Source organism: Anarrhichthys ocellatus, unplaced genomic scaffold (assembly GCF_004355925.1).
Source record: "Anarrhichthys ocellatus isolate YVR2014 unplaced genomic scaffold, GSC_Weel_1.0 scaffold14, whole genome shotgun sequence".
NCBI lineage: Eukaryota > Metazoa > Chordata > Actinopteri > Perciformes > Anarhichadidae > Anarrhichthys > Anarrhichthys ocellatus.
Genome location: NW_022280044.1, coordinates 6,846,937 through 6,869,203, shown reverse-complemented (window position 1 = coordinate 6,869,203; position 22,267 = coordinate 6,846,937). Strand labels below are relative to the sequence as shown.

At 41.4% G+C, this 22,267-nt stretch overlaps 1 protein-coding gene across 2 annotated transcripts in view; it reads right to left on the bottom strand.

Annotated features, from left to right (window-relative positions):
- Positions 1-22,267, bottom strand: part of LOC116387064 (adenylate cyclase type 2-like) — a 43,621-nt gene that overhangs the window by 10,581 nt on the left and 10,773 nt on the right. For both annotated transcript variants that reach the window (XM_031853821.1, XM_031853822.1), the window contains exons 3-14: positions 18,762-18,923; positions 17,670-17,819; positions 14,281-14,429; positions 12,789-12,900; positions 11,418-11,545; positions 10,338-10,496; positions 9,185-9,317; positions 4,699-4,875; positions 4,576-4,616; positions 4,383-4,463; positions 1,105-1,174; positions 670-767 (exon numbers count right to left, since the gene is read on the bottom strand). In XM_031853821.1, coding sequence (XP_031709681.1) covers positions 670-767; positions 1,105-1,174; positions 4,383-4,463; positions 4,576-4,616; positions 4,699-4,875; positions 9,185-9,317; positions 10,338-10,496; positions 11,418-11,545; positions 12,789-12,900; positions 14,281-14,429; positions 17,670-17,819; positions 18,762-18,923 — 1,460 coding nt within the window. The remainder of the gene's footprint in view (positions 1-669; positions 768-1,104; positions 1,175-4,382; positions 4,464-4,575; positions 4,617-4,698; positions 4,876-9,184; positions 9,318-10,337; positions 10,497-11,417; positions 11,546-12,788; positions 12,901-14,280; positions 14,430-17,669; positions 17,820-18,761; positions 18,924-22,267) is intronic.

The window sequence follows — 22,267 nt, the reverse complement described above, 5'->3', positions numbered from 1 at the left end:
ACACACACACACACACACACACACACACACACACACACACACACACATTACTCTAAACCCTCTTGGCCCTCTGCAGTACCATCCAGCGCTATGAATGTATTGAAGGCTCTAATGTATTCTACCTCAGACCTGCAATCCATTTACGCTGAGTAAGCAGAACCGTGGATGTTACAGTACAGCACACTGTACGTGCTTCGTAATGCAGTTACGCTCATGTATCACATTTTCTACGGAGGAACACAGCACGGCTGATTTAAGGGTCCCTGCCATAAAACAGACCGATGCCACGTCCAAATGTGCGGAGCGATGCTGCGACACACAGAGAGGTGAATTAGACAATCAATAACCTCTCAGATGCTGAATTCCACCTTTGGCTCCCAGAGACAGTAAAATAGCATGACCGTGACATTCCCTCCTCACCCTTAAAGAGATGTCACACTGATTCACCTCGTCTATAATCACTACCAGACATGGTGCCCTTTCATCTCGATCGGTTTTCTAACATTCTGCCTCTTGGTCCCCTGACTCCTTTCATTCATTTCAGCGAGGTCCTGTTGATGAGACAGCTGGCGTCAAATGACTCCCCCCCCCCCCTGCTGCCACAGCTGGAGTTCGCTGACGCTATGGGGACTGTGCTGTGTAAAATCCCGTGAAGGGGTGCAGACTTACTTGGGCAAGACGAGGACCTGCACTATGAATATACAGCTGAATATGAGGCAGGCGCAGGTGACGTAATACTTGAAGGCTGGTAATGTTGTGGATCTGTACTGTTGAGATAAGGCAAAAAAATATGTAATTGGGTACCATGTTGTAAAGGATGTGTAAAATAACAGCAGTAAATCATGCTAAAGCAAAGTTAGGATCAACATGAGCATGCACAATATAAAAACATACCAGATTTATATGTGGAACGAAGTAAAAACGATAAATATAATACGAGAATAGGAATTTGAAGTTGTAGTGTAGATTATATAGTGGACAATCTGTGTCCTATATGGTTGTTCACTCTCCATAATGACTTCTGCTTCACTGACAACTGCACAATTCCATAGATTTTTTCCCCAGTGAACAATGCTGGCAGGTGTTTTGTATGCATTCGCCTACCTCTTTCTCCAGAGCTTTGTTGTGAAAGAACAATGAGATCCTCTGGATGTCCTCAGACTTCAGCCACTGTCTGGAGAGACAATCGAAACAGACCAATTCAGACAGTATAGAGCAGGGGTGTCAAACTCATTTTTACTCCGGGCCACATCAGCATCATGGTTTCCCTCAAAGGGCCGGTTGTAACTCTAAGACTGTATAAATGTAACGACTCCCTAACATATTGTTAACTAACTCTCTGCATTTGATTATTGTTTATTCAAGTGTAAAAATATTGTACATGCAGTTATATAAATGTAAAATTATATTTAAGCACATTTCTGTTATTATAAATAAATAATAAATAATTTTAATTTAGGGTTAAGAAACCCACATTACTCTATCAAAGATCAAACTTTTAAAGAAAATAACAAAGACAAATATCATCAAACACAAGTTATGACATTAACTTTGTTCAAAGCTATTTTTGTCACCTCTCTGCATCACTAATGTCCCTCCCTGCTGTCGTCCCGTGCACGGCAGCTACATCCAAGAGCTCCTCACTGACAGTCAGGTCTTATAAACATGGATAGATGAGCTGTATCCGTGTTGTCTGTGCTTTCATCAACAGCTAATGAAGAAGACGAGTACCTGCTCATCTCTTAGCTAGCTGTGTTGTTAGATTGCCTGCCATGTCCTGAACTCGGTCTGCGATGGTGTTTCTTCACAAACTGACATTTGTAAAAGTCTGTATCTGATCGGAGCTCACCTGCTCACATACCGTTAGCGTGCACTGGGCTGTAGCTTTTGTAAATATATTCTGCTGTGATTGCACTCTGCCTTTTAATTCTTGGACAATTTTATGTTTTTCTTGGAGGCTAAATTTAGCTCCGTGTTTGGTGAAGACAGACCCGTTTTTCTCCTTCAAGCACAGACATGTATTTGCTTTCCCATCTTTCATTACATTTTCTTCCCTCTGCATCAATTGTTCTCTTCGTGGACATTTTGGGATTATTTTTCAATCTTTTTCAACTCAATCACTTGTTGGAAAACCTCTTTACGGGCTGTTCCCTCTCCTGTCCACCTGTTGTGATAGTTTTAATGTCGGTACACAGACAACATGCTGTCTCATAATTTCAACTTTCTATCTCATAATTTCGACCATGGGGATACTTTTATTTTCAAGTCTAACTATTTTTTTTCCAAAATAAAAAATAAAATAATTCTTTCTTTTTTTTGCTGGTGGATTCGCAGGCCACATAAAATGACGTGGCGGGCCGCATTCGGCCCGCGGGCCTTGAGTTTGACACGTGTGGTATAGAGGGACCAGGCTCCGGGTTGCTATGTGGTAGCTGAAAACTATGCTTCATGGCACTGTAATGGATCAAATACTAAGGTATCAATTGAATATTTCTTACGTTATTTCAATTTTAAATTAGCTACGATTCACTCTTTTTCAGTGAATTAAACCAGAAAGCATTTTTTTTGTTTCGTGAATACAACATATATGGTAATATAACCATTGCAATTATTTTGGGGTACATAACATTGGAGACACTGCGCACTTGGTAAAATGAATTAAGAAAGAAATAATCGTTTGAAATAACTGTAATTTACAAACTCATTTTGTTGATAAGCTGTTGATAAGATATACTTTAGCTTGGTGCTCAAACGTAGTCAAAGTCGATGAACAGCTGATGACGAATGTTTAATGTCAAGACGCCGGTCATGTTATCCGCCCAGAGAACTGTTTTTGTTGGTGATGTTTACATTTCTTCTTGATGCAAATTCAAAAAAATAGACTCCAGGAATCCACTACTGTTTTTTGACCTATTTTGTTTTCTGTCTTGTTTTTCTTGTGCTGCAAATGGGTTACAGCTGCATTCCTTGTTGCCTCCCCGTGTTGCATAATGACAATAAATTATCACTGAATTGTACCCAAAGGGAAATTTAGCTTGGGCAATAGCGCTGCACACAGCTGCAATCAGCTCAAAATATCACACAGCCAACGAGACAGTACAGTGGTACAGCTGAGACGCAGTCGAAAATATATGTGAAAATATTGCACAGGCCCTGGGAGATAAAACTATAAATACATAGTGTTATGGAAAAGCAGTAGATCTTCAGTTCACTATAGTTCCTATACTTCAACTTTTAATGACTAAATCGTTTAAAAAAGATACAAGCAGGCAGAGTCTGTTGAAATACTTGCCTGATATCAGACAGAGTTGTCAACTTGTTTCACTCTGTTTCCACTCGGAGTGGGCGGATTCAAAGGTCTGGACCCAGGCCAGCTAAATACAGCAAACGGAGGCTGGGTTCATGAACCAAGGCGCTGCCTCTAGATGTACAAGTTCTGGCTTCATACACCTTTTTCAAATGCTCCCAGTGGGAGGTTTTATTTTTAGGTAACAACCCACTTTTCATACCATTAAGTTTACATAATTTTCATGTGCAATATAGCTTTTTATTACTTTTCAATGTCATTGACAATATTACTCTCATAATAACATCATGCACAATTTAATCATACTCTTTTGTTCATATATGTTTATCTTTGTATTCCATTGTTTTTTTTCTCAATCTTCTGCTGTAATCTTTGACCGCATTTTGGCATAAGAATTTCATTAGGGATTAATAAAGTTCTATCTTATCTTTTCTTTTCGTAACTTTGCTATTTTGGGATCTTTGCCAGCTCCCTCCTTCTTGGCACCATTCCAAATCACAGTTCTTTTAGTTATAATGGTGTGTTTTTATGAGCAGCCTTGCAAAAGTAAATACAGCGTGGGTCACTTCTGGGGCCCAGACACTGATCTCCTCAGCAACAAGTGATGCTGACAAACCAAGATAATCATCTTCAGACCCTCACCCTAAAAATAATATTTAAAAAAATGGGTTTTAGGCAAACAGCAGCTGTGACACTTTCACTTTGAACAACATTATGTTATTTCTGTGATTGACTGAGGTTTTTTTATTTGGTCAAGTGAGTTCAACAAGAGGTTTTTCAGTATCACCATATCCTCATACAACGGTTACTATCTTTTTCTTTTGTGCATTTTCCAACGGAAGCCAGCAACACAGTCTTGTCAAAATAGACTTCGGTCTTCACAGGAAACTACTATGCTAGTTGAGACCAGCCTGTTCAGTAAATACTACCAACAGTACCACAATCAGAGAACTCCTGAAGATGCTTCACCCGAGTGTACACGCTGACTTGATGCTTCTACTACTTAGCACTGGGAGGATCTTTATCTGAAGCATCTGTGATTGGTCAAGAGTGATGCAGCAGACGTGATGCTTACTTCTGCGAGTTGATGCCGTCGATGGTGCGAATCATTCGCTCATTGAGTTCCTCCTCAAACCTCCTCCTTTGAGATTTGGACCTGGGATCGAACGAAGGGGAGGACAGATTCAAACATGGAGACAGAGTAATTAAAATGTGCTCACGTATATATGTGAGGAAATGTTATGAAGACAGAGTGAGTCCAAGCTCACCTTTCCCGTCTCTGGAAGTGGTACTGCCCCATTGGAACATCCTGAAACAGGAATCAGACCTTTTAATGACTGATATCTGCTTCTGTGTGTGTGCTCTTGAAAGACAGAGAGCGCTGCACTTACAGTTGTGTTGATCTTGCCATTGTCTGTGGTCATGCTCTCTCGATGGTGGAGGTTGGCGAAGGGTTTGGCTGCGCCCCAGGACTCCAGGTATCGGGTCATTCGGACAGACGCCCTCATCTTGCCACCGTCCAGGGAGGGGCGAGAGCGCACACCCAACAGAGGGCTGTGCCTCTCAGTCTGGGAAAACCAAACAGGAATAGAGAAAGACATGAGGGACTTTGTTGTGAGTTGACTGACCCACCAGAGTCAGACCATGTGACATTTGCTCAAACAGTGGTCACTGTATTCACAATTGACGATTATTAGATTATTATTATTAAAGCGCTGAATCCACGAGGAGATGCACACGGCACGTATTATAGATACATATGGATGTATGCTCCAAGCTCACAGTGGGTGGCTCCGGCCGTCGCCATCGTGGAAGCCTCCGGGCATATCCAAAATAGGGCAAAGAGGTGGATTGTCTGTGGAGCTGAGAAGGCCAGTGTGACGCAGCAGAGGAGACGGCTAGCGGCGAGCGACCAGTGAGAGCATCCATGTATCGAGTGAGCTATATAGAAAAATTCCTCCCTTACAATTGATATGAACTATAGAGACCGGAAGTGTTTTTAAGGCTGTAAACATGTTAATTTCTGCTGTACAGTTGGGTATTTTAACATGGGGGTCTGTGGGGATTGACTCAGTTTTGGAGCCAGTCTCAAATGGCCAATCAGAGCAGACTGGGCGATTTAAAGAGGGCGTGTTGAAGAGACATACGGGTGAATACAGGTATATTAAACAATGCCATGCAAACAGTCCTCATTGTGATTAATGTAGGTGAACTGAGGTGCATTAAACTGAATTAAGGAGAGCAATGTCAGTTAAACTTTGTAGACTGCAATGTACTATCTCCCGAAAAGTATCGTTTCCCAAAAAGTCAATCTCAGCAGCATTGACACGAGAACATTTTTGTAAAATATAATACATTATTTTTCTGGGACCAAAAGTTATTAACACACAGAGAGAGAGAGGTTAAACCATAGAAGTTACCATTTAGAGCACATAAACCTGGTAATACAAAACTCACTACAAACACAACATGCACAAACCGCCATTTCTGACCAAGCTGATCTTCAAAGTTTATATAAAAAAAACGAGTATTGCAGCAGCAGTCGATGATAAAGTAGAAAGAAGTACAGCAGGTACTTTGGGAACAGTGGTTAATTTGACAGCTCTTGACCTGTCTGTCAGTGTTTTGAGCTACATAAAACAATTTAAGAGAACGAGGCAGCTTGCCTTTTATTCTGGTCCGTACCGTATGCTGAGTGCTTCTCTCTGACAAACACCAGACCACTTTACTGCTGACAGAAACGCTGCCCGGCAAAAAGCCATAGGGCAGTGAAAGTGAGCATTTATGCCAAAATGGAGTAGCATCTAGGAGGATTAGTCAGATAATGTTCCTTGTTCCATTAATCCAGAGACATGACTGACCCGAACATGGCACATAAGGCTATTATATGAAGAAAAAACCCATAACGGTGGTTTTCATTTACCGCCGGTGTGCTGAACCGCTCTGACAGTGACAATCAATGACAATGACAGTGGAGATGACACCTCCTGTGATCCATAGCACCCACAGCCCTTTTTCCAATATCTGATATTGGAAAGCTTTCTCCGTTACAGTAAACAAAATATAGAGAGTAGCGTCTTGTCACAATTCTGGAGACCTTCTTTGAAGTAATAATGGTATGTTGTAAGAAGGTAAGGCCTAAAACTGCTGGTTTACTTAATTACTGTGCTATCAAAAAGGCAGCTAATAAGATGCAGCTTGTTGACTGCTGAAAACACGTCTTCTCCAAAATTAAACCAACAACAACTCAGCAGAGGAGATCTTGGAAACATGTTGCTCACTGAAAAAACGTGTCCAAATATGTTTGTTGGACAGAAGATGTCACACATATAGATGGATGATAATCACAACAGTGTCAAACCAAACATGCTTGATTATGTACTTCTATGAAGGCCAGGTGCACTTTTATCTTTCAGTTCAATGGATATCTGATACTCCTGCTTTCACACTGACATTAGAATATTTTGTTTCAGAGTTGGGGATCTGCTCTCTGCGTTTAACGTGATATGATGACTTCTAGGGGAAGCTACCGATCGCTGGTCAAGCTCTCTGGAGAGGAATCAGAAGATGGAAAAGGAGAAGACGAAAAAAGGAGCAGCTTTGGAGGAATCGATGCTGAAAAGAAGCCGCGGCTTTTTGTGTCAGTGGTGGCATTGTCAAAAGATGCACTAGAAAGCAAAAAGGCCTTAATTCTTCAGAAAAGAGATGCCACTCAGAACCCTGAGGTCTGTGGAAGCAAGCAGATAGTGAAGACAGGATGCCCGAAGGAGAGTAAAATGAAGGCCTTAGTGCAGATATTTAAGGGGGCGGGTGCATCTTTGCCAAGTTATGAAGGGATTAGAAAGGCAGAGGACTGTCGAGCACTGTTTTTCGTCTGCCAAGCCCAAACACATTGAGCACAGACTGGATGCCAGCAACATATTCTATATAGAGATGTTCTCAGCAGAACGTTCACAGAAGAGGCAAATCTCTTGAATGTCCTTAACTAACCCTGTGTTTCCCGGTTGGACAGGAGGGGCTGCACAACGCCTCAAGCAGTGAAAAGAGTCACTTCACTTCAAACCAAAACCTCTCAATAGAGCGCCTGACTGAACACCTGCAGAGATGTTGTTCATTCGATAACGTACACCTTCATCATTTCACCGTGCACTCGTATTATTTGCCTACACTTGACTTTGTCATATTGTTTAGCTGCTTACTGTGCACTTGAAAAGGATGAGAAGGTGGCGTGGGAATGTTAAAGCAGCAGTGTTGTTGTCCGTGATGCTGAAAGTAGAACCTCGTGTTTTTGCATTCTAGCTCATTTTATCTACTATAAATTACATTAAAACCAAAGTCATGTCTCAAAACCCACATATTATAAGGAGCTGACTACTGTATGTGAATATTCCAACTGACCATATATGTAAGGTAATGTAGAGTGAATAGAATATCTTTGCCGCCGTGTGGAAAACATCAACTTTTTGTGAACTGAAAAATATCCTTGCTTTCAGCTTTGACCCCATTGGGATTTTATAATCTTGTCCAAGGAGGTTATGTCTACAGACATGCACGGGCCAAGGGAAAACCCATAACATTTTGGAGCAGATCCGAATCACAGGGCGGATACGCGCATTATTTTTCACTCATGGAAACAGCCTTGGAGGAGGTCTGCGCTCTCTGAGTGCCCCGAACTTAAAAAGTCGGAGAAATTTCTCAATCTATAAAGCTTCACAAACAGTTTAATGTACTCAGGAACTATTTTCTTTCAACCACAGTTTCTACATGAAACTGCTCACAACAAGGTCTGTGTATTATTTTGAGTAACCGGGTCATGAGCGAGTTGCAAAATAGTCTCATTATATTAGACAGGCAGACATCTTTATGGCTGATATCTACAACACTCGGCAACTCACAGCAAAACAATCTAGATTGATAAATAGCACTACAGGCAGGAGGAAAAATATGTATTTTTGATTTTAGGGAGTGAACTGTCGCTTTAAGGTACAGTATTTGCGCACTACAGTGTTTTAAGGTCATAAAAGAGATGATTTGCAAAGGGAGGTCATGCGTTTTGGAAGTCTGCACTCCCCTACAAGTGGTTGACCTGGTGGCTTCTTTTGTCTTTCTGAGCTGAGTACAATATTTTATGAAAATCAATCTGATTGCTGTCGAGATATTTTAGTCCGGAACAAAGTGGTACACCGACCGACCAACATTTCCTTTAACAGACAAACACCGCTAACATGGCTAAACACGGAGGAACTCAAGTTATAGGATTTCTATTTATCCTGTAAGTGATAATCGGTCATATCCTCTGCTCTTTCTTGTGTTAAAGCCAATGTGGAAGTTCCTTAAACTTGCATTCTGTCTATTAGCCAGCAGGGGGCGACTCCTATGATTGCAAAAAGAAGTACAATTGTATGGAAGTCTATGAGATAATAACCCTATTTATTACCTCAGTAAACATTGTAAACATGAGCTTCTGGTCTTGATCTCTAGTTTCAAGTCTTCTTCAATACAGCCTGATGTTCATTTAGTAAATTATGGTCTATTTAGTGTAATATAGACCATAAAGCAGGGTATGCTTTAGGGCATGGCTATCCATCCTAATGATTGGCAGGTTGCTACAGCTACCAGAGCTATATATGGCGTCTCTACATTAGTCTGCTGAAGTCCAAATATGGTCACTTCCTTTCACTGGTTGCAAAAAACCAAGATGGCGACGGCCAAAAACCAAGATGGCAACGGTCAAAATGACAAACTCAAAGCTTCAAAAACCGAGCCACAAACCAACTTGTGACGTCACGACGACTATGTCCACTTACGGTAACCTCTTTAATGGTGCCTTCTGAATTTATGTGAACGTTTAAGACCATGTAGGTGATGGTGTCTGACCTTAGGGTTGATGACCAGGTAGGTGACCACTCCATGTTCTTTCAGGTAGGAGTCTCGGCTCTGTCCTTCTCCATGCTCCACCTTATATGAGCCCTTCAAATGCTCCAACGTCACAGAAGAGATGTGGACCCTTCTGAAGTTGAGACAAGGAGAGATAAGAGGAGAGACGATGAGAGAGGTTGAGAGCTTGTGCCATTAAGCTCTCTCAAACATATTATTTACTTTCCGGCTTCACAAGAACCTGCAATCCTGCCTTTTTCAGCTTTGTTTGTTGCCCTTGCAAACAGAGAGGGATGGAGAAGTGTTTTCATGTTTTTCAGATACCTTTCAGCAGTTTCGTAAGAGCAGACACAACCATTAACAGTCCAGTGAGACAATGTGGTGGCACCAGAGAGAGCTTATTTTCTGAGTAGCTTACACATAACCACCAGCCAATTTTCCCGTGCTTGTTACAGTGCTATGGCAGACCTGATGGCCACATAACAAAGGTAGAGCTGACTGGTCTAATGAAGTGGCTGCAATTGACTAAAATGTTTACAACGGGGCCGAATTAGAGCAGACATAGATCACGTGTTCCATGTCAGTCGTGAAACGTGCATTTCCTGATGTAAAGCAAGTTAATATAAATATGTTCATGTGATCGTTGATTGTGCCTGTTCTTGGTGCTGGTGTGTCTTCATATTTGGATTTGAGGGGGTGGTTTACTGGGGTTCAGCCAACATTGATTTTAGAAAACTGATACTGATATAAACACGCTTGGCCGAACTTTGATATTTCATAATGATTAATCTGATAGCAAAAAAGCGAGTACCTTATTCTTTTAAGGGCGAAAAAGCCTCCAAAACAGCCTCCTTGAGACACTAGTGCTCCACTGAAACTAAAGATGATGATATTATGACGCTGGTGGCCACTGGGACTAGCTCACTCAGACTTAAGGCCACATGGAACCGCAGCGGAGCAGATGGGAATTCTCTGACTTGCGAAGTGCAACTCAACATTTATCACCGAGAGAGTAGGACGTGTTAGTCAAATCCCAAAGCATAGCTGTCTGTGTTACAGACAAATACTCGCAACCCAACCTCACAATAATTATAAGGATTTGAAAAGCAGCAGATTAATTGTAAAATTATCTGAAGAATTGGTTATATCTTACCCGGGCACACCTCCTGCCTCCATATGATTGGCTAGCGTTACGTCATGTGACCACACGTCATATTGCCACTTGCGGAGGCCAATCACACCGCACAGGACGTTCCCAGAATGAACCCCAACACGCATGTTGATTTCGACTCCAGTGGCATCTCGGACCTTCCTGTGGAGAGTACAGAGCAGAATTAATCTGTGGCTTGCTATGTTTTTGGTAAAATGTGCTCATTGGCTTTCTTTCCAAGAGTGAGATGAAAAGATTCTTATCAATCGCAAAGTTGAGTACAGAGCTGGGGCTGGGGCGTGGTTAGCCTAGCTTAGCATAAAGTCTAGCCTAGACTGGATCTGTCTAAAGTTCAAAAGCACACCTCTAAAGCTAAAATGTATTGAATCAGCTTAAAGCCCTTTAGATGTATCTCATTTACACAAAGAGAGGAATAGGTAGGGCTGTACCGAACAGTTAAAAGATTCATAGCTTCATTTATAACATTGACACTTGAACACTTAGTCAATGGTTTTCTTCTGTGCATGTCTATTCATTCTGTTTAAACCCATGTTTCTGCACAGTTACAGATTAAGATTAGGCTACACTAACATTATCAGAATTATACTATTCCAGTGGTGGCTGTGTGGAAGTGATGCGCAGGTGTTTTAAGTAATATGACTACAGACATTCAAAGTTTTATTCAAAAACCTCAATAGAAGTATTAAATGTAAAATAAAATGGACGAAAGACAATTGTATTAGCTGCAACTGGCTAACCAAGCACATTCACCAACATGATAAACATTTGGGGGGCTCAAAGAGAATGCTTTTTCATTTGTTTGAAATTTAGTTTGTTCAGTTGGGAGGCTTATCATGTTGAGTTCACATTGTGTTTACTGTGGAGTCCAAACAGAGCTGAAATCAAGTCTGGCATTCCTTCTGCTCAATCTGTTTGACAGGCGTGTTTGTTTGTGTTTTCATTTGTGTGTGTGTGTGTGTGTGTGTGTGTGTGTGTGTGTGTGTGTGCGTGCATGTGTGTGTGTGTGAGAGAGAGAGACAGAGAGAGAGAGAGAAAGAAAGAGAGAGAGATCTGGTATTTTACTTGATGGCCTCACACATATCCAAGCCCATCTTCACGCAGTTCCTGGCGTGGTGAGGCAGCGACTCAGGCAGACCAGACACACAGTAGTAACAATCTCCCAGGATCTTGATTCGCATACACTCATTTTCCTTAAAAAGAGAGAGAGAGAGAGAGAGAGAGAGAGAGACAGAGAGAGATAACGAGGGGGAAGAAGTGTACATTCATCAAACTCCATAATCTTTCTAAAATTACCAGTTCACTGTTTCATTTAGAAAATGACGTTTTTTCGTGCTCTTTCTCACCTCCACACAACCCTCACACACACGCAGTCACATCCATCAAGCCCAACATCATACACCCACATAACACATTAGCTCTCATTCCACATGTGGGATGTGTAACAGCTCATCGTTGGACCGGGTTTATATAACGGCGGCTTCGTCAGGCAATGAGGACAGAGCTGCTGGACACAAAGCTGAGAGAGCCTGACTCAACTGTTTAGACCCGAATAACAAAGTACCCATGAGACGCATGAGATGCTCTCTGTGCTCTCTGACCAGCCCACACTGCTTTAACCTGCGGCTGTTAACATGCACAGCGCTCTGGAAAGGTGTGGTATGAAGGTCGACACTTGCCGCAGGAGAGAGAAAACATCCATGTCAAAGCTGCGCTTCATCTGATTGAGAGCGCAAGACGGAACCTGCTCTCTCTTCTTGGTTGTTTTGTAATTCACCGGTTTTGTGCACACTATTCAAATAAGGGCAACTGTTATGGATGCCAGGTAACATTAGCTGAAAGCACTAATTGTGAACCACAACACACTATACTAAACATCCTTACATTTTCCATTAAAGCTACTACAAGGATGTTTCATTTTGTGTTGGTTTTGGCGGTCCCTGTGGACAAAAGAGGTAGTGTTTCCGAGCGACGGGGTCCATTTAGAAAACCTCCAATTCAACTGCAGTGGAGTCCGACAGTCTGCTCCACGCAGTCCTGGTCCTGTTTCTCCCGGGCCTCTCTTCAAACCAGTACTCGTGTAGTTCATATAGAGGCATCAGTGTTACATTGAGACAGTTTTATAATCAGTTAAAAGTTTCTCACAGTAACTTTAAATCCAAATGACTTCTTGATTAAAAATGCCATCTTGTAATTTCATATAGTTTGGGCTGATTGATATTGGGTTGATTCATGGAGGCTCTAGAAGTTAAGGGGTTAATGATGCTCGTTTACACGGCCATAAGGTTTACTCATCCAAATCTATGGAAGGAAATGTGACAGATCCTTCTCTTTTCTAATGTTTCATCCATGTCTGCTGTGGATGTATTTAACTTAAACACTGTCCTTGTGTATGAAGACTGATATATAAATGAAGGTGGGCTTGTCTTGAGTTACCTTTGCAATCTGGTCAAATTTGCCGAAGAGTTCATTCAGCATATGCACAAGTTCCCCTGGGGAGCAGTCACTGGCCAGCCTGGTGAAACCCACAATGTCGGCATACAGAATGCTGCACAAAACGAGAAGAAGCAACACATGTTAATATCGCATTGCTGCATTACACAACCATCAAATATCACTATTCATTTCAAACATAGTTTTTAATTGAATGAAGAGGCATAACGATTCTCTTCCTTGGGGGCCATTTTATTAATAAGAGTAACATGGATACGGAGAACAGTATTTGTTGCACATGAATTCATCTTGTCTGCGGTGTTTTTCTCCACTAACTGTGTTCTTTCAATCATGTTAGTATTGTGTACTATCTTAGCATTGCATACATTATGTCTCCAGCTCCTGATAAATGTCACTAGGCAGAAAACATTTATTTTATATTTTACCAGGATATTCCCAATGAGATTTGAAAAAGAAATTTCAAGGGAGTCCTGGCCAAGAAGGCCTCATAAATGTTTCACATTAAAACACAAAGAACAGACTTAAAACTAAAACTTATAGATTACTTGTTCACCATGAAGGCGTGCAAGAAAACTACGTTTTCTCCAAGAATACAAGGTACTGCGAGTGAGTGATTGATGTGTATTTTAAGGGTGAAGTATTCCTTTAATGCTGTTTTTAAAAATCGTCCATATCTATAAAATAATCTAGTTTAGAGTAAATCTGTAGCTCACACCAAGATGAGGATGCAAACACTTTAAAAGCACTTTCACCAAAGACAAGGAATGGTCTTTCAATAAGCATCAAAACACATAATCTAACCAACGAGCAAGTATTACGAGGCAGTAGCTCTCCACTAACTGGGTAGTGTGGGAGGGTCCCAGCTGATTCACACTGCCACATGTCCTTGGGTGTCAGTTCTTTGTTCTGGAGAGTTTATCCTCTTACCTGTGAGCTAGACCATGTGGGAATCTGTTAGTACTGGAAGGATAATGGCCAGATGAACATGAGCACACACTCACCCACACACACATATACATCTGAGGCCTACTTAAGAGGGACACAGTGATATTGTTTCCAGCATGAGAGAAAACATTTTTCGAGGACATTCTATGGAGAGGCTCTTATGGTTAGCCTTGATTTGTTTCTAAGGGCCTCCACAATATAGAGGGGGATGTCACCAAGAACAGAGTGACCTCCGAGTGCAATGGAGGGGGATTAACTCTGAATTCAATTTGGCCATAGCAATGAAAAGGAATAAGAAGATGGGATGCAGTGAAGATGACGAGAAATGGAAAAAAAGAGGAGAAGAGAGGAGGAAATGAAGTGGGATGACGTGAGGGCAGGTAGAGAGGGGAGGACAAAAGAGGAGGAGGGATGAGCAGTGACGAGGGGGAGGACAAGATGGTGTAAGATGCAATCAAGCTCCAGAGGAGAACAGAAAATGTTATCCTTTAATATGCGGAGGGTCATATGAAGGAGAAGGAACCCTGACCTGACATTGGTGTGCCGCTGCACGTAGAGGTTGTGGAAGTTGTTGGTGCTCTCAGTTCGACCAAAGTTGGGTCCCTGCAGCCTCTGGATGATCTCGGCTTTCATCACTCTGGCGATATGAGCCGGCAGTAAGGACAACAGTAAACGCTCCTGAGGACAGAGAGAGGGGAAGGTACGGATGAAAACCAGACGAGACAGAGTTAAGCAACTAGGACGTAACAAACTATGTTGAGAGCATAAGAAAAAAGAAGAAATATTTGGATTTACACGTTTATATGATAACATAATAGAGATAGAATAAACTTCTTACATTTATACTACGACCTCGATAAACCTGCAGGATGCTTGTTTTTCTACTTTTTTGTTTTCGATTTCTAACTCACAGCAGGACTCGTCATAGCAACAGGTAATAATTATTTATAATAAAGAAGTGCTCTCGTACATTCAGAGTATTTGTTGGACTAAATGCAGGATTTTGTACAGTTACACAATGTGTGCTGCATAAGAGGTTATTTGGAGTGGCATATAAAACAAAATAAATAAGGTGATTGTTCTGTTCTCTTCTCTTCTGTTCTCTTCTATTCTATTGACTGAATTAAATAAACGGAACACTGTAGAAACAAACACAATAGAACAGAACAGAACAGAAAACAATAGAGTAGAACAAAATAAAAGCCTCCTCAGCTCCACCTCATCCTCCACACTTTTAAACATAAAAATAATCAGTTTTTTGTTTTTCTAGCAAGACATAAATAGACTACATCTGCATTTTGTTTTCCAAGCCTGTGTTGTAGAATGACAATCTTGATCCTTGAAAATGAAATAGAACATGGAATACAACAAGATGCAGTAGAATGAAATTGAACACAATTCCCCACAATTTTTCAGCTGAGCACAGGAAGCTAAAGTTAAGGACCGAAGAGCGACTGAGGCAGAGACGATATCGTCCTCCACCACAGCGCGGAGGAAACCAATATACAGTATTATCTGTGATCCTACAGGTGAAACATCTAAGAGACGTACTCGTCAGATAGATGAGTGGTGTTGAGCACCTTGTAGCGTAGTGTGTTTTTTATCTATTCAACGCGCCACACTGATTTGTACTTCAAGTTACTGATGTTTTAGAAAGTTCGTATTCTATACTGAAGTTCAACTATTGAAGCACCATCCACATCGGATGGAGGGATGTTTGGTGAGAATTTGAGTGTGCGTGTGTGTGTGTGTTTGTGCATAACAGAGTGAGCGAATAGCTGCCCGAGGGTGTGTGACTCATAAATGCGGCTCACAGCAGAGAGGGTCATTACATTGTTCACACACCACAGGCTCATTTCCTAAAACACAGCAGCAAATTAAGTAGAGAGAGGGGTTGAGGGGGGGGGGGGGGATTGGAGTGCGCTAAAAATAGAAATCCACACCACCCGCACTTATTTACTTAAGCAGCAGTGAAGCAATATGAACCCTCTACTGTGAGCAGGCAGAAGGGGTATAATAGCTGGAAGAGATGTAGCTTAATTAATCATGTGTTTGATTGAAGAACTTAAGTGATTTGTATTCAGCCATTGAATGAGATTCTGTATTGTTTAGTTTTGCACTTGCATTTGCGTACATCCTCACACGCACACACACAAACGCACACACACACACACACGTACAAGTGCACAGAAACATGCCAGTGAACAAATTCAACATGAAGATTGTTGCTATAGGCAAATTCCTGTTATTCAAATACCACCTAAAAGCCAAAAATGTGTAACTGACCAGTGGTAATAAATCTGAATTCAAATGAAAATCTATATTCATTTTTTTCACATATGATTTCATCCCTTTTGTAGAATAAATTACATGGCATAAATATTTTAAATCATACATTTCATATATATTTGCACATTATGATGTATTTGTAATATTCCTCCATACTCTTCTTCTACTTACATATACATATATATATATATATATATATATATATATATATATATATATATATTAATGATACATTTTGTAATTCACCATTAGTAAGAAAATACTTAAAAGATAACCCTAGCTAGTCCCTACTGAGTGAACCACCACTTAGTATAACTTCATGTGTCATTTCCCTGGTCGGAGAGAGAATGGCTAATGTCAGGGCAAAGACGCTAATGTCAAGCAAATGTCACAGCATAATGCCTCTTTAGACACGACTGACTTTCCAACTCCTCATCCCGGACAAAACTCTGAAGTATTTTGCCAATAAATTAAATCAATTTGGGCTCTTATGCGGTAAGTGTGGCTCTGAGAGAGAGGCAAGAATAACAGGGAGAGTCTACAGCCAAGGTAGCAGCTGTGAGTCAGCATGCTAACATACTCACAATGACAGGTTCATAATGTTCACCATATTAGTTTAGCGTGTTAGCATGCTAACATTTGCCAATTCTTTTAACCTTTATACAAGTCCCATTGAGATTAGAAAACTCTTTCTCAAGAGAGAACCGGTTTGTATTGGAGGTAAAATAAGAGATAAGAAGTCAGGGGATCACCGAAACTATTAGAATTCTTCCAAATTTCAAAGCAATCCATCCAAAAGGTCATGAACCGACCAACCAACAGCCATTCCTATAGCTAAAATAAGGAGAAGTTGCACTGAGTATACAGAGAAATGAATAAGTTAAAGTTACTAGGAACTTACTGATGCCTCTGTATGACCTACATAAGCAAACGAGACCATTGGCGAGAACATTGTCTATTTCTATATAGTTGTTCTTAAAGGAGCAATGGACAATATTCATAGCATTAAAATAGCAGCAAACAACAATTATTTATGTAAAGATTTAGAGGCGTAATGTCGCTCTCCATCTGTGTGTGTCGTTATCTGAGCCTCTCCTTGCTTTGTTGACATAGTCGGGCTGCCCGCATGTGCTTTTACTGGATGTTAGTGCATGTTAACGTGCACCACTGGTTAGCTCGCTGCCGCCGCTCTGCACTGCTCTCATACGCAGCACCCACCCTCTGGTTCCCCCTCGGCTAAACACTGTCAGCTTTGTCAGCAAATGTGCAGTAGTTTGTGCTGTTAGCGCTGGTAGCACCGTTAGCTACAAGCTGCTGGTTCAGGAGCCGCCGTGTTGAGAAGCAATAGAAATGCTCCCAATCTCGTTTAATGCGCTTTTAATGCTCGTCATTGGGGGCCGATTCAGACAAAACAATTTCCGATTTATAGTTTTATAGTCTGTATCTTTGTAACTCAGGTAGATTGTTTTTTGTTCCATTTTGTAGTCTGGTATTGACATTTAACAGTGAAAGGTATACAATCAGGAGCACCATCTTTAATGTGTCACATTAAACCAGAGTTTAATCACACATTCATTTCAAATCCATCTGTGTGTGTGTGTGTGTGTGTGTGTGTGTGTGTGTGTGTACCTGTTGGTGCTTCTCAAACTCTAGTTTAATGGGGGACTTGATGCAGTTGCAGGTGTCCTGGTAGGTCTGCTTGAGAGCCAGGTCCATCAGGTGTTTGTGGTACGCCCCGGCCAAGTTACCACAGGTGAAGATGATCACATTGGCTAAGATCTGCCACATACACCACATACACACACAAAGAATGAGGCATTAAAATAATGCTCGGAGGTGACGCGTGTTCCAGATATGCCTGTATGAGTAATTTCCCCAGTATCTAACTCCTTCCACTTAAGCCTACATTATCACCTCGTAAAAACCAGATCACACACTTTGACTGCACTTTTCCACCACTATGTCAACCTCAAGCTCTTTAAAATGTGGCCTTGCATATCAATAGGTTGTCCTATTGGTGCTGTATCCAGGGGAAATGAGTTGTCTCTGAGCATGTTTTATTGTTGGTGTGCTTTTCCACTTTGTATATGTGTGTGTATGTGTGTGTGAGAGAGAGAGAGAGAGAGAGAGAGAGACTGTGATTTGAGTGTTATCATCAGTGTGTTTACTTTGATGGTTGATTGGAAAGAGTCGCTGTGTGTGTGTGTGTGTGTGTGTGTGTCAGCCTCAGACATGCATCTGATGCAAAAACAATTTTTTCTATACTTTGAGTGTTATCTGGCATGTTTCTGTATCTTAATTTAAATGTTATAATTGTCTCATCTGTGTGGTGTATTAATAAGCATTACAAGGTTTCTGCTCTGTGCTATCAACAGTGCATTCATTTAGAACCAGTGTTTTAAAAGCTTGTTCCCTGAGTACATTAAAAGGCAGTTCATTTGACTCTGGAGGTTTTGCTGAATGTGATGCGTCACCATGATACAGAAAAGGTTCAGTTTTACAACCCAGGCTTGATTAAAAAGTTGCACCTCATTATTTTTTAATCATGCATGGAACAACCTTAGTTTATAGAAACTAACCCTGCAGCTAATAGTGCATTGAAGTAATCATTTTTAGGCCTTCAGAAAAACAAAACAGGAAGCTGAAAGCAGAGACCACAGAAGCAGGAAGTTGTGCACATTTCTAACAGTTGGGTTTAACGTGAGCAATTATCTGTGTTACCTGCCAGACCAGTGGTTCCAGCTCAGTGACGGTGGAGGCCAGACAGATGCTGAGGGTGATGGTGTGCGAGAAGCAGGTGATGCCGCTGGCGATAATGGCCCCTCTCATGGAGAAGGGCAGCATGGTGTAGACAACGAACACGATGAACAGGAAGAAGGACACCTGGAAACAGGGAGAAATACCCAGATCAGTTCAAAGCTCTCGATGTTGTGAAATATTTTTGGACAACTTTTTACGACGTTTTTTTCCAACTTTGTTGCTTTTTCCTCTGCCTGTAAATCTAAATAGAGAGCGTTCAATAATTCAGCTAGTGCTGGAGAGAAATGTGCAGGCAACAAACACCTTTCAACACCGTCGTGCTTCAGCTTCGCTTTGTCTGATTCACAGAACTGCAAGCACAGTGGATAGTAAATGCATTCCCTAATATTAAACACATGTTGGGGGCTTTCATGCATGGAAGTACTGCAGTAATGCCAAAAAGTGACCACAGCAACGTCCAAATATAGATCACAAAAATGGCTGTGGTTGAGTCCCATCAGAGATTTCTGCTGCATCATTCCTCTTTGTCTGCTTTCTGCCTAAATGCAGAAGCGTTGAGCGGGCTGCCCACTCTTCTTCACAAAAATATCAACATTAAAGCTGATCTTATGATACATTTTTAAAAGATGTGTGGGCTGCTCACTCAGCAATAAAAAACAAACAAAAGCTGGCCTTAAAAAAATACTGCACCCACTAAATGAACCAAGTTTTTTTCAACAATTCCAGGTAACATGGGGTGAGTAATTGATATACAAATGGTCGTTTTCGGTCTGAAGTATTCCTTACCTAATCAAAAAAATGGGTATAATACAATGATATCTCAAATATCTCTTTCCATATGAGAATGAAGATGCTTGTTTATTTAGTCTTCTCTCTTTCCAGGTTTCCATCAAAGCCTCTCACACCTGTGTGCATGTTCCTGCTTGCTGTGCATAGATGTGTGTTTCCTACTCACTGATACCTTGTGCCCTAACCCTCTGCTTCGTCCCCGCCCACTTCCCCTGCCGTCAGTCCACCCCTTCCTGTTATGGTGGCTTTGGTGGCGGCCGGCACAAACAGTTTCAACTGAGACACCAGATGAACTCCGACCTTCCTGTCTGTCTGTTGATTTCCTGTGTCTTTGAGGTTCAGAGAGTCAGTCTGCAAACAGGAATCTACTCAGAGTGACAGCTTAGAGAATCTGATTTTTCAAAAAAAAAAAAATAACCCTGACCCTTGATCTTGCTGGACATAACAAAGTACATCTACTCAAACACTGTACTTCTGTATTTTATGCCACTTTCTACTCCACTATTTCAGAGGGAAATAAAGTACATCTTTGTTTTTTAAGCTTGAGTTACTAGTTACTTTAGTTTTTCAATAAGAGCAACATTTAAAGTAATTGTTTAAGTCATTTTTCATATAAAAGCATTTTATAACACCTCAAATGTGAAGATTTCAATTTGATCATTTTAATCACTTATGAATAATTTTGAGGTTTGGTCTATTGGTTGGACAGAAACATTGTGAAGTGAACACTTTGGGCTCTAAGTAACTGTGGCAGCACTTTTCACTCATTTCAGAGATTTTACAAACCAAACAATTAATGGAGAAAATAATCCACAAATGAATCCATAATGAGAATAATGATTGGTTGCTTTTACATTAATAATGTATGGAAAGTGTAATGATGAAATATATAATAGTATAGGAGAAGTATATATATATTTTCCTGATTATACTTACATACTTTTTTACAGTGTAGTATTAGTACTTTTACATCAATAAAGTCCCTTTGAGCAAGTGGTAGCTGGAGAAGCTCTCCGATACGAAGCACAGTGTTTATGACGTCAACATTATAAACATTACTTGCAGTGACGGGTTACCTGGTGAAGCGTTGCAAGGAAATACTCCTACCACTGACATGCAGTGTTTTATCAAGCAAAACACAACTAGAACATTAGATATAAGTGACTGTTGACCGAGTTCCTCATAAAAGAGGACCTGAACACAGAGAGCAGCGAGGAGGGTGTTTCTGAGTAGGCTTTCTGTTGCTCGGGTAACCAACAGAGCAGATGTGGTGCTTTGAAGGTCCCGTACATGTTGCCGTAACCTCCACCTCCTAACCCCAACTCCCACCTCTGAAAAACAACGGAGGACAGAGGGCAGTGGGAGAGTCTGTTTGGGGTCGCTGTGGGAATCGAGAATGGTCAGTCCAATTTCAGATGCGTCACCTGCAGCCAGACACACTCCCATCTCCACGGCAATCCTAATACACCTCCAAGATGGGAGCCGCAGCCATCATCTCACTTCAGCATCTTCGATTACTTTTTTTGTTTTTTTGTTGTTGCTCTCAACCCTCCTCTGTGTTTCAGACAAAGGCGGCACATGCTCCCTTGCCTCCACACACATGCTTGAATACCCACATCAGGAAATGTTTGCTCTTTGCTCACTTTGGCATTGATGAGCGTATTTAGGCACGCTCCCCTGCTCACCTTATTTTTGTTTGTGTACAAAAAGGTGAGCAGGGGAGCATGTTTGAGGTGGAGGGGCTAAAAGTGAATGACAGAGCAGAGCACCAGCTTCTCTTTATCTCACCCCTTCCCTCTCTCTCACTCTCTCTTTCAGGCCTTCGCTGTTATGAGCTCCGAGTGCTCCGCCAGACGTGCTGTTCTCTCAGTAATCACAATCAATCCAACCCACGGGGAGCAGGCAGCCAATACAGATGTTCTCTTCTCACCGGATTTATATATTTCTTTCTTTGTATAAACTAAAATACGGTTTTCACAATTATTTACCAGAATATTTTTAGGCCAATAGCTAATAAACTAAAATATTTATTATCATCAACCATTTTATTTTATTTTGTTATAGACAGACAGACAGACAGATAGACGGACGGACGGACGGACGGACAGACGGATAGACAGACGGACAGACGGATGGATAGACAGACGGACAGACGGATGGATAGATAGATAGATAGATAGATAGATAGATAGATAGATAGATAGATAGATAGATAGATGGATGGATGTGGGTATAAGTGGGGGAGTCATGAGCAGAATAGAGCGATAACTAATGCAGAATGATTATGCTCTCACAGGTGGCTGATGATAAAAATATCCCCACCCGAGAGGAGGGAGGCATGGCATGAAGAGAAGGGAAATGGGGGAAGAGGAAATTCGGGCATCGTGTGGTGGGTGGAGGAGGGGGGGGGTCTTAACAGTAGAGGAGGAAGCAGGTGTAGAGAAAAATGGGCTTTGATGGATAAGGGGGGACAGGGCGCTAGATTGAGAGAATAGGATTCCTGAGACGGAGCGAGAATGAGTCTGGCACTGAAAACTAATGTGTCTGTCTGCTGATCTGCTCACCTCCAGCTCTCATCAGGCTTCATTAACACGTGTCACACGGGGAACTAATTCTGCACCCTTGACTGCTCACACACACACACACACACACACACACACACACACACACACACACAC